Genomic DNA, 12,555 nt, shown 5'->3' on the forward strand with positions numbered 1-12,555 from the left:
CACAGCTTGTACTGGTGCCTAGGGCTACTTTTCCCTAGGAGCAGGATTCTGCACTTGCCATTGCTGAACCTCAAGAGGTTCCTCTCTGCCCAGCTCTCCAGCCTGTCCAGSTSTCTCTGAATGGYAGCACAGCCCTCAGGTGTGTCAGCCACTCCTCCCAGCTTGGGATCATCAGCAAACTTGCTGGGGATGCACTCCATCCCCAGCAAGTTTGCTGATGATCCCAAGCTGGGAGGAGTGGCTGACACACCTGAGGGCTGCTACAAATAGCTCAGRCATACTTGAGCTGAAAATTGTTTGAGGCTGAAAAGCACCAGGGGGAAATAAATGCTTGTCCTATTTTTATTCATGCCTCATTTTCTTCTCATGTCCATTGTCCTTTTTAGTTATTCCCCGATATGGTCATCGTTTAAGAAAAAATACTGTCTAGGACAGACCTCCCTTCTAGATCAGTATAGACATTCCTCTYTTCTTATGTGTAACTCTGTATGGTTATATACTATAAAAAGTAGTCCATCATTTGGCCTATAGACTGCTCCAACAATCAACTCACATGAAGGCAACCTTTTTATTAACAGCACAGGCAATTTGACCAAAGGCCACCAGTTAAAGTTTCCTCTAGGGCTGCTGTTAGACTCTCTTTAAAAATACCTTAAGGAGCTACAGGATTTCTCACCTTTATATACATCAAGGGAGTTACTAGTGGACTAGTGTACCCAGTGCAATTCCAGTTACTTCAGCTCCTAATGGGAAAATAGATGCTGTAATTTGATAGCTTTTTAAGAGACTTTTGTATACTTGTATCTTATGTGATTTCTCTCTCTCTTGCAGACTGAAAATGTTGCATACCAATTATGGCAACTGATGTTTGTTTCTCCATCAGGGAGAAAAAGAATAATGGTAAGCGATGCAGCAAAACTAGGCTACAGCTTCAATAACACACTGTCTCGAGTATATCTCCGTGCACCCTATCACAGCAACGAGTCTGATTTCAGCATGGTGAGTTGTTGCTCTCAACTGAACAAATTGTGCCATTTCCATTGCTTTCTATAACATTTATTTTCATTTACTTTTTTTTTCCTGCATCCCAACAGGTTGGTGGTGTAAATATGAACATGGTCACTTCCACCTCCATGTACAGGCAGAGGTGGCTGCTTTTGCTGATTGACACAACAGTCTCCTGTCCTATCGGTAAGGATTTCTTCCTCATTTACCAGAAATAACTGCCTGAGGAGCTAGTGGAAAACACAGTCTGCACATTTCTGTGCAACCTGTGTTTTAAGGGTTTAAGAGGTTTACAAGGTGACTTCTGAGTAGCACAGGCTAAGAGGGTGTTAGCTCCTGACAAACATCTTCCCAGCTGTGACATTATGTTACTTGTGTCCCCAGTATAGCATCATGCCTTGTTTCTGGCTTCTCAACTCCTCTCCCCTCCCCCTCCCCCCCCCCATTCCCAAATCAGACACAGGGAACTGGAGACAAATAATTACTGCACATGGGCTAGGAAGTATGTCTCATCTTGGCCAACTCCATGGCCTTGGCTCTCCACTGTCACATAAATGCATGCAGCGGATGCAGCTCTGTGTCCTTTTGACCCACCACTCCTCTTTCTGTGGAGAGGTAGATGTAGCCTGGCTCTTTAAAAAACAGTAATAGCTGCACCCTCTGTCTCTCACAGAACATTTGACAAGTAGGATGTTTTAAATTGTCAAAATCATGAAGCAAACATGCCAGAGGCTCTGTGTCCTGCTCCTCCTGTTGAAGCCYGTAAGGCAAAACTCCTGGAACTGGAAGGAGAACAGGGCAAGTAACTGGGAGCATGACTGTCAGTTCTTCTTAATAAATTATTTATTCAAAGTCTACTTTGAGTGCCAGGGTTTCTACAGAATAGCCACCAGTCTGCTAACATCCTGTAAGGTGTTTCATTAGCTGTAAATGGCACCCTGATGAAAAAGGGAAAGACAGCTGTTGCAGAATGAAGACTCACTGGCAACTGCAATTGCCTGGCCTTCTGGGACTGTCTATCTAACTCAACAGATGGTACCAGCTTCACTGATACTACATTAACATGGACTGTGCCAAGTATTATCCCCACATTAGTGCTTCAAGAATCCACCTTTTTGTCTAAAAACATTTCAATGGGAGTCAATGGCCAAGTCATAGTAAACCCTGAGGAGAAGAACTACTTACTGGAGCACAACAAGACACACATCAGAATAACTATCCCTATTGGAGCAGAAGGAGGCAAATTAAAGGTTAGTATGAACCTGTCACAGTCTAACACAGTTGATGGGATGCATCATGGGAGAGGTTTCCAAATCATGACTCAGACAGTGATTGTTGCTTAAACTTCTAAGATACAAGAAATATCTGAAGACCTAGATGTTCCTTCTCTATGTTCTGGAGCCACTTACTTAAAATCAAGTATTTCTGATTAGAAAACACAATAGAAGCAAGAGGTTGTGTTTTCTGGATAATCTATAAACTAAAGCAATGATAATACCAATATAYTAATGAATTAAGAGTGCCAGGGTTTCTGGGCACCGAACTTCAATCATCTACCTGTTACATTATGAAAATGGCCCCCGGCATGCTTCTGGCCTGGGTCAGTGAGCAATTTCCCAGATAATTTCCATGCAGTTGGGATGATTTAGCATGGGACAGAATTCACTCCTAATATGTAGTTTGGCTGCAGCTGCCCTGCTTKGGACACTTGGAAAGCTTTAATAGTATGGATGTGACTTAAGAGCTAGAAAACAGGCCCTGGTATTCTATAGTTTACTAGTACAGAGGCAGCGTACAAAAAATGTTCAGTAGAAAGGAGCTGGCAATATTTTCACTTGACTCTTTCTAAAGACAAAGTTGGTGTGACTTTGATTTGTMCCCTTCAGAAGTTCACTTTTTGGTGTATCAATGGACACATACATTATTATATGTATTAGACAGACACAAGGCAGAGTTAGTCTGAGGAACTGTCTGAAGTACCAACAAACTTTCAGAGTGAATCAGGATAAAATGAGATGCAAGACTCACAGTCAAGGGATTGCCTATATATACATACATATATATATATATATATATATATTATTTGCTTACTAAAGTTAATAAGCAATGCTCCCCTGATGTCTCCTTACTGAGACCCTCAGGACTATGTGAGCCAAACATAGGCCAGTCAAGTGGTCTAAACAAACAATCTTCTCACCCAGCAAAATCCATTCCAAACTGTCCCAGAATGCTGCTTTCTCTTTCTAGCATAAGATTTTTAATCATATTCAGCCATTGAATTATTGAGTATTAAGGCTTATTCACAAATTTTACCTCCGTAGAGCTCTGTATCTGGTGGTGTGTATGGAGTCATTTATAGTATTGACTTGTTCTTGGAGCATACATGGACAGATGCAGACTGGCAAACCACTAAGTATACRGTCATCAAATCCATCATTACACCCTTTATGCCACAAATACCAACTGTTATCAACAGTAAGTCATTCTTCTCATTGATTTTTACCAGTGTTTGTTTTTGCTGAGCTACATATTATTCAATTTGACTTCTGTCACATACTCAGATTCACCAGAATGTTCTCAATTTGCACTTCCAATTTGCTAGCCAAAGACAAGATCCAAGATCTGATAAACCAAAACAATCCTGTTAGCCTTAATGGATGCTCCATCTATCACTCCTCTTTATGGGATAAAATGAAAATTATGAGTTGCTGATAAGAATATGTCTATTTCTGTCACTTTAACTGACAAATTTTTCTGTTGAGCGCTGAGACTCTAAAATAAAGCTGTTACGTTGTGCAGTTATCACACTAGGGAGATGAACTGTCTGAGGACAGTGTCCACTGATGCCACCTTCTCCTCAGACTTGTATTCATTATCCCGGGAGCATAATGAAATCACCTCATCACCTAGTGGTGCAGTAATGGTGTTTTACAATATTTTCCAATGCATTAAGACACGAGGCATCTCTGGAGTTATCTGGATAACTGACAGAGGATGAAAAATGTGAGCCTCTTAGGTTATAGTATGATAGTTTTTGCATATTTTATGTGGCTGAACTAGATTCTAGATTTCATTATAAGAAAGTCACTGCACATCAGAGGGCACCTCTAGAAAGTTACTGAGCCCACTTCCTGTAGAGTTTTATGTACTTACTGTTAATCTCCTACAGCTTGAAGCAATTCTCATGTACTCACAGTATCTCAGATCTGACTAGAACACAAACATTCATTAATCAGAGCCATTAAAGAGATGGCTGTTGGCTAAGTTTCCTGGAACTTGAATGCGAGGCCACCCCAACTGTCTTTGTTATTTGATCCACATTAGCAGTGATTTGATGTTCTCTCCCTACAGATACTCTGCCAGAGGAAAGGATATTTAATGTTGCATTTGGACACTTTCTTCCCGATGTCTCTCTGGTGACAATCTCAATAGGAAATGTGCCATTTACTCTAAGACAAGCACACCACCAGGGGTATAAGATTTATGAAACTCCTTTTTCTAATACAACAAAAGGATTTATCTTGGAAGTACCTTTTGATGATCCATATGTTCTAAAGGAGGTAAGATACCGCAGGTTACTTTAGAGGGTGAGTGGAAGTGGTAGAGCAGTCCCTTTTTAGAATAAGTCTCTGGCTTTTATTAACCAACAACTGTTCTACAATTATAGACCTGTCAATGAGTCTGAGCTCATCCTAATTAAGATTAGAGGTTTGTATGTCCCCACCTTGCTCTCCCTAGGTCTCTGGGAGAAGTGCAACACCAAGTGTGACTAGATGATATGAAATATGACTTCCTTTGGTGTCTGTCAGCATGGCTAATTTTCAAGTGCAACGCCCAGCAGGAAGAGGTTTGTCAAATCTCTATTAAATGCTGTCCCTTGAAACAGGAGTGCCTTGGAAGAATAATCATCAGTTATTGCAATCCTGCAAACAGCAGTTACCAATATCAGTTATTCCTGAATCTATGTTTATGCAGAGCTGTTTGAACACTGGCATAGGCCACACCCACTGCAAGCAGGTACAGACAGACTCAGGCTATTCTAAATGTATTTTTTTCAAATTTCGGAGTATTTGTACTCTAAATATTTGTAAATACTATAAATAGAGGGAARGAATCTAATCTCTAATTTTAGTGGGAGGATACTTGCCTGCATGTCCTCTACAACTACCTGGACCAAATCACACAGACCTGTGATGCTATTTTCTGTTGTAAGGAACAACACACAGGATTAGGACTTGTGCAACTAATTTTCAAGCTGCAGTCAAACCACAGTTAAAATGCATCAAGGGTCAAAGTAATCCAAAAAAAATCAAAATTAAATTCAAATTAGTTTAATTCAAATTAAATATTTCTTTCAGGTTGAACAGCAGGTTTTGTTTTGGGGCACTTTTACTTAAGTAAATGAGGATGTTGAGAGAGATCTCTCAGAGCATCTCCTCATACCTTCTGCCTTACTGGCTACTCATTCTCCTGGGTTCAGATCCACACTCTGAGTAAAGAAGAACACAGATTTGGACCCCAATCTCCCTCAACAAGCTCTTTCACCACCAGGGTATAGAAGAAATACCAGTGTGTTCACTTCTGCCTCGATTTTCTGAACAGGCACTACATTCTCCACACTTACGTTTGGCCAAAATAGCTGTTGAACTCAGTCCAGGTTTCTGAATAGCTTTAGGCCAACTGAAACGATGTTTTTGGACACTGCACTATTTGCTGGGGAGAGGAGGGTGTCGTAATAATTACTTAGGGCTGCTCAGGATATAAATTCCTGTCTCTGCTAGAAGCCATTGCTACTACAGCCTTACGCTTCTCTTTCTCTTTCAGTATGTGAATAAAAATGAAACAAAATACACCCTCCTTCTTAACTACACATTAAGCGTGGGTCCAGAGATGATACTCTATTATCATTCAGCAAAAATGGAATGTGTAATTGCTGATATCGGTAAGCTTTCTTCTGATATTAACTGGCTTTCATTAACAGTATGCATCAATTTTTCATCAAATTCAGTGCGAATGGAGTTAGGCTAAGGATGAGAGCTTTTGGGAAAACCCCACCCTTCAATAGTTCATTGTTGGCAACATAGCCAGCTTGCTGCTTTTCTGATGGCAGCTCTCTTGCATACTGGCAAGACAATCTGCCCTGAAGACACTGAGAGCAATAAAAGCTAATGAGTAAAAGAATCTGGCTAGCAAACTCAGCAAACAAGATGCCTCATAACTTGAACATACATCTAYTGGCAAAACTTTCAGACGTTGCTGAGAGTTTCAGCTTGTCCTCAAACGCAATTCTGCCTCTGTGTCCAGGGCAAGATTAGCTGGCTTAAATAAATGTCTTTAACTCCAAAGATAGCGTTTCTCTAAGGAAGACAGTCATCTACTAAAAGTTGTACTTAGCAGGTTAGTCAATCAGGAGCTATAGTTGGTATTTGCTCAAACTTCTTAGATTTTTGGATGCCATGAGGGTTACAGAGTCTCCTCACTGTCCTATTTTATCTTCAAAACAGCTCTGGGTTCAACCCAAAGAAGGCTGACCAAAAATATATTTACATACATAGCTGAGCTTGTCTTGCTGAAACAGGGAGTATTCCTGGAAGCAAGCTGGCAGACCATTCCTAAACCATGAGGATTCTGATGACGGCAGTTGTGAACTGTTATATCTGCAACACAGTGAAAAGACTACAGATGATGCCAGTATGCACATAACAACTCTGCTGTAGTGCCGAAGCAAAATTTACATGGCAGAAATCTGTAACTTAGTCAAAGAACATTACTCAAACCCTCATTCCTTGCTTACTTTCCATCTCACCTTCTTTCCACAGAACTACCAGAAGCAGTTGGTTACTGTGATAGAGAAAACCTGTATCTAGCCATTCCTATTTTAGGCCTGCACCAGTACTGGAACCTATATATTGGTAACAAACTTCTGAACCGGCAGACTGCACTTACAAATGGGTATTTTGCAGCTACCAATTCTACCCACCTGATCTTGCAAATACCTTTGTTTGCTATAGGAGTAATCTATGAGGTATACAAACTGTATCATACTGCTCATACTGCCTTCTTTAAAGTATATAGGACTATTTGCTCATAGACTCTCCTAGAGTCAAAATTTGTAGTGCTATATTACTTGTACTATAAAACCTCAAAAAGGAATGACTCTACGTGAGTGCAAGTAGGACAAGAGGTATCAGACATGCACCCTTCTGGAAATGCCATGTATTATGTAATCTGCAATGCTAAGTTGTCTCTAAAAGGTACGCACCAAGTCCTCAAAAACAAACTCCTCAGTATTTTTAGTATGATGAGACAAAATGTCCCATCTGTACTGAGCCAGAAAAAATATTTCAATATAGCCTTTATGAAAGAAGCTCTTTTAAGGGAACTTTTTTTTTTCAGAAAAGTTAAAATACGGCAGGGAAAATTGATGCTGTAATAAATATCTGAACTCTTCTACAATAACAAGCCCAAACTTTTTTCTCTGTGACAATGACCAATTAATTCACACCTGAAAACTTCTGCCTCCATGTTACATCAGGCTTTAGTCTTCAGACTGACTTGTGACCTGTTAAAGTAACATAAGCTGAAGAGATGAATTTTGTACATACAGACCAATAACAAGCTTTGACAAGAGACCTCTTCCCTCACTTCCTTCACAGGACGTATCCTTTCAGAAAATCAAAGCAAGATTTGATGTTGCCCTAAGGAAAGCAAGAACTCTGGAGACCTTACAGATATTCTCCATTAGCTGCAATTTTAATTCTTCAGCATTTGTAGGTAAGTTGGACAGTGACTGATCAGTAAAAAGATCTGTGACACTTTCCTTGAGCTTATAACCAACTCTGATTTTCTCAGTATGCCACCCAGATGGAACTATAATGGTATCTGCCCAAATGAAGACAGTTCCTGCTACTGATATGAGTAAAACTAAACTAAGGGATAGCTCTTGCAAGCCTAAAGAATATAACAAAGGACATGCCTTCTTCAAGTTCCATGTCACTACCTGTGGCACTTCAGCACGGGTAAGGCTGTGGCAAGAGCAAATACATCTACAGGAAGCCTCTGTTTCTCCCACATTTTCTTTTTTGCTCCCCTGCCCCATCCCCTGAGAATATTCAGTTTTTAATAAGTTTCCCATACATACAGTTTGAAGGTGATCACATTATTTATGAAAATGAAATCTCTTATGAGAAAGAGACTCTCCCAGGACAGAGCATGCCGACAATCACAAGAGATACAGACTACAGGTAGGAGATTGCCTGTCTCTGCGCACWGAAAACACCTGCTACACCAGCTACAGCTGATGGAAAATGAACACAAAAACTACCTCTTTTCCTATTGCAGATTAACAGTCTTGTGCTACTACCGAGCAAAAGAGACACTGATGCTAGGTGCCTTTGCTAGTCATTCTTCGATGCAGGTGTCACCTTCCTTTGGCTCTGGTACAGTGGTGCCAAGATCAARTATTGCAGGTGGGCAATCTTCTTCCTCCATTTTGAAACCTGTATGACTCTTTCAGTTCTAAGCTCCCTCTTTTAAGACTTGGCCTGCTTCCTACTAAAGGACCTCACAAACATTTTCTTATYTGTAGTATACAGAAGGATAAGACAAGCCCTGAATGTAGCTTCAAGGGTGTCAAAAGGTATGTTTCCTTCTAAGAAAATCACAAAATTTCCAAATATGTTTTAATTTAAATAAGATTAAATAACAGTAAAATCCCCTGATGTTTTCTTAAGATGGATCTTTCACGGAATTCTATGAACCAAATATGGCAATACTCAGACAATCCTTCGAGCCTGTGTTTCTTGAGGTTGAGCTGAAAGATGAAAGCCCTGAAGCAGAATTATACTTGGATAATTGCTGGCTAACTGGGTCTCTAGACTTCAACAGCACCCCAAGATGGAATATCACTGTGGATGGGCAAGTAGTTATTGAATGACCAACTTCTACACTGCAGAAATCCTGACTTCTTCTAGATCTGCTAATCTGTTTTCTCAAATAGGTGTGAGATTAACAGCAATGAGTTTGTTGTGGAGTTCTATCCAGTAACTGTTAGCAGCAGAGTGAAACATCCTTCGCATTTTAAAAGGCTAGCAGTAAGGACCCTGACACATCCATTGGAACAGGTAAGATTAAGAGAAAGGGCCTTACTCTGTGAACTTTTCTTTAGAGTAGTATCAATTAAGACCATTTTCTGAGCCAGATTGCTTAAAAAATAACCAATTTAAGTACCTCACAGACTTAAGACCTATACAGCAGACAGCCTAAGCAGCCTGATTGACACACAGCTTTAATTTAGTTCTCTTCACACAGTCACAGTTTCAGTCATTTAAGATTGGACTGACCGGAGTAAACAAAAGAGTTTGGTATGTAAATATGATTTTTATACGGTGTTTCTGACTTTTTATAGGGTCAGATTCATAACACTTCAACTCAAAATGTCTAGCACAAAAAGTCAACTAACGTACCATAGCATCCACATGAAATTCAGCTTAGCTGTCTCCCATCTATCCCAGACAGTCAACCACCTCCTCAGATGCCTGCCCAGTGGGGCAAGAAAGCAAAGGCATCTGGGTTTGGCCTTATGCTGTTGAGGTTATATCCTCCTCTAACAGGTCTAAGATGAGGAAATAAAACTGAAAGTGCTTTGTGCCTTCTGCAACCCAACTGACTGTACGCTAGCACAGGTATTGATACGAGCCATGGCAATACCCCTGCCTGTGCAGCCAAAGTAACCACATCATTTTTTGACTTGGCCCTTCATAAGGAGTTCAACTCATGAACTTGCTAGAAATGAACATGATGCAATTCTGGCACGTGCTGCTTCCGAAGTGGGCAGCTGCCTCTAGCACCAGATTGAGTTTCGGTCTAGCTTTGATACGTAGCCTCACTGCAGCTCATGAGGTTTTAACTTCTCCTGTCTCAGCTTCTCAGTTACCAAACTGCCTGAGGGCTTATTTGACACCAAATTTGAAATGCAAGGCAAGTTCAGCTAGAAGGTGCCACATGCAAGTGTTCAGACAAGCTTAAATCTAATCAGCTGTAACTTCTGCAAAAGGCAGACAAAAGACAAAGCAATGCTCTGCAAGAAGAAATTTCATATAGACCAAGGGGTATTTTGTCTCATTCTTAGGTGTATGTGCACTGCTCACTGGCAGTCTGCTCTCCTACCAATGTATTACATGGCAGCCTCTGCAGAGGACAATGCAGCTCAAGCAAGGAGAGGAGAGGTAGGTGTTTAACAGAGAAAGAATCAATATGAAACACACCTGGCCTGATGTTTTTAAGCTATTTAGGAACCCTGGTTTTGGGCAACTGAAACAGCCTGAGCATGGGCTTTGTAACATTACTCTTAGCTGGTACTTTAAAACATTAACACTTAAGTATAGAATTTCTGTATCCCTGAAAAACTACCCAAATGCACTGTATGTCATTCTCAGCCTTCCCAGGTCACCGTTCAGTGAGTCTCCAGGGCTACGTATTTGCTGGACCAGTCTGGATTGTCGATCCAGATCTAAGATGAAGGATGTAAACTAAAGTTGGTAAGAACCCCCAGTCTCGTATAATAACCTAGAGAGCTCACCATGCTTTGTGGCACAAGCAATATTGTCATTCAAGGCCTTAGAACAATTAGTTCTGCGACACTGTCCTCTATCTGGGATCTGCTGCCTTTTCAAAAGCTTTCAGAGACTGAGGTATGTAAAAGGGAGCAAGCAGGGTTTGGGGCTTCCTGGTCTAAGCTTGAGTCCACAAGAGAGGAAACAAGGAGAGCTACCTGCCAGCCTGAGCTCAGATGGCATGGCTCTGGAGAAAATGTCAGCAGGRGAGTGGGACATGTTACAGCTGTGCCGTAGCATGTAGTTTTGGAATTGGCTGTTATTTCAACAGGTTTTCCACTGGACTGGCGCAAACTGCCCCCAACAGTTATCACTACTCAATTGAAAGAAAGAATATGTGCAGAATATTAAAAACTAAAATTAAGGCATACATCATTGCCATATTACAAATTCTTCTGAAGGGTCTAAATCCCCCAAACTGTTAGCATATCATTTGTGTTTGGAGGACCAGAGCTATACAGCTATGTATCCTGCCTCACTCCTCATTTCACTGTGTATGTCTCTAACTGCCCCTGAAAGCTCTGCTGTGCTGGTTACTTTCTAGATAGTGCAACTACACACACAAGTTATTTCCTTCAGTGTCTACCAGAGCTATATTGCTTGAAGTGAAGAGATCAGACAATGGGACTCAAGACAGCACTACAGCACAGAAAAGGGCTAGGGTCTGCTAACAAGATTAGTAAATGTTCTAATCTATTGCCTCTATGAAGTGGCTACAATGGAAAACTTACCAGGAAATCACCCGAGGCTGCAAAATAACATTTCCTTTCTCTTCCAGCTGATGGAATATGGACTTGTTGACCACTAGAATTATCCCAACCCTGATCATGGCTGTTTATTTCAATACTTCATAAAGTGATTGCCGATCCTCTCAACTGAATATAAAGTGCAAATCTGAAAAGTCAAATAAAAGTACATATGAAGTCATGTAACTGCAAAATACCTTCTTGCTAGCCTATCATCTGTCATCTATACTAACACGGGCTCTGAAGAGTCAATCAATCTCCTACTTGGGGCCTCTTCCACATACAACACAATGGCATACTTTTTTTTTTCCTCATTAATACAGATTTTTGGTTACAAAATTGCATCTAGCACTGACTTAAGTTTCTTGGAAATCTATTTGTCCCTTATTTTCTTCTAAGCAGCCCATATATGAAAAGGCCAAATACAAATTGGAAGAAGCTTAAATGCTCTAAAATTAGTAAAATGAAAAATTTGCCTGGCATTTTCTTTTCTGTGCCCACTGAATTTTTTAAAAGAGATTAAAAATTAAAAAGGTTATTTTTCTACAGATCAAGGACAAACCAGACACACCCCCAGCTGCAGACCACTTTCAGCATGTGTCTGTACTGCAACTGAAGGTGTGACTGCAGCATAGCACAGCATATTGAATAACCCTTCAATATCAGTGAAGACGGATAACTTGCACAGATGTCAGTTTAAGCTAATAACGCACATAGGCCCAGAATCTCAGACAGGTACAGCTTCTAGAGCTTGTATCTTCACAGGCTGATGAGATTGCATATGCTGATTAGTGCATATATCTGGCCTCCCAAAAGCTGCAGTCATTCCTGCGAATGCCTGAATAAATGTAGTCTTAAAGCTATATCTACTGAAAGACTAAGTCACACAAAAAGGAATTAGATGGTACTGAGATCCTACGAACCCCTCCTCAGCGGCAGCCTGGGAGACACCTTTCTCTCTGCTGTATGAGCAGTGCACTCTACTGGCTGGAGCTAACACTGCAGCGTCAAGCCAACCTGCTGCTTCCTCAACGTTTTCCAAGCCGACACATTCCCCATTTTTAGTGTTAACAGTAACAAACTCATCACTTTCTATTATTTTAAAAAGCAATTTGAAAATAGTAAATCAGTAACTAAGAAAGAAACAATCTGTAAAGTGGTATGAAGGCTAAATAATAACTATGCTCACC

The 12,555-nt window shown here is 40.6% G+C and overlaps 1 protein-coding gene across 2 annotated transcripts in view; it reads left to right on the forward strand.

Annotated features, from left to right (window-relative positions):
- The window catches only part of LOC146595892 (uncharacterized), a 16,773-nt gene extending 6,248 nt beyond the window's left edge, over window positions 1-10,525 (forward strand). Inside the window, exons 7-22 of one of the 2 annotated variants that reach the window (XM_085304892.1) lie at window positions 832-999; window positions 1,095-1,191; window positions 2,038-2,255; window positions 3,327-3,480; window positions 4,357-4,565; window positions 5,830-5,947; window positions 6,825-7,030; window positions 7,662-7,779; window positions 7,858-8,024; window positions 8,149-8,249; window positions 8,347-8,474; window positions 8,594-8,644; window positions 8,739-8,922; window positions 9,005-9,128; window positions 10,136-10,232; window positions 10,443-10,525. In XM_085304892.1, the coding sequence (XP_085161018.1) occupies window positions 832-999; window positions 1,095-1,191; window positions 2,038-2,255; window positions 3,327-3,480; window positions 4,357-4,565; window positions 5,830-5,947; window positions 6,825-7,030; window positions 7,662-7,779; window positions 7,858-8,024; window positions 8,149-8,249; window positions 8,347-8,474; window positions 8,594-8,644; window positions 8,739-8,922; window positions 9,005-9,128; window positions 10,136-10,232; window positions 10,443-10,525 (2,223 nt within the window). The remainder of the gene's footprint in view (window positions 1-831; window positions 1,000-1,094; window positions 1,192-2,037; window positions 2,256-3,326; window positions 3,481-4,356; window positions 4,566-5,829; window positions 5,948-6,824; window positions 7,031-7,661; window positions 7,780-7,857; window positions 8,025-8,148; window positions 8,250-8,346; window positions 8,475-8,593; window positions 8,645-8,738; window positions 8,923-9,004; window positions 9,129-10,135; window positions 10,233-10,442) is intronic. The other variant, XM_085304893.1, reaches the window with a different exon arrangement.
- The last annotated feature ends 2,030 nt before the right edge of the window (window positions 10,526-12,555 follow it).

The sequence above is a fragment of the Rhea americana genome, unplaced genomic scaffold (assembly GCF_003343005.1).
Source record: "Rhea americana isolate MKP2758 unplaced genomic scaffold, rheAme1 scaffold_211, whole genome shotgun sequence".
Taxonomy (NCBI): domain Eukaryota; kingdom Metazoa; phylum Chordata; class Aves; order Rheiformes; family Rheidae; genus Rhea; species Rhea americana.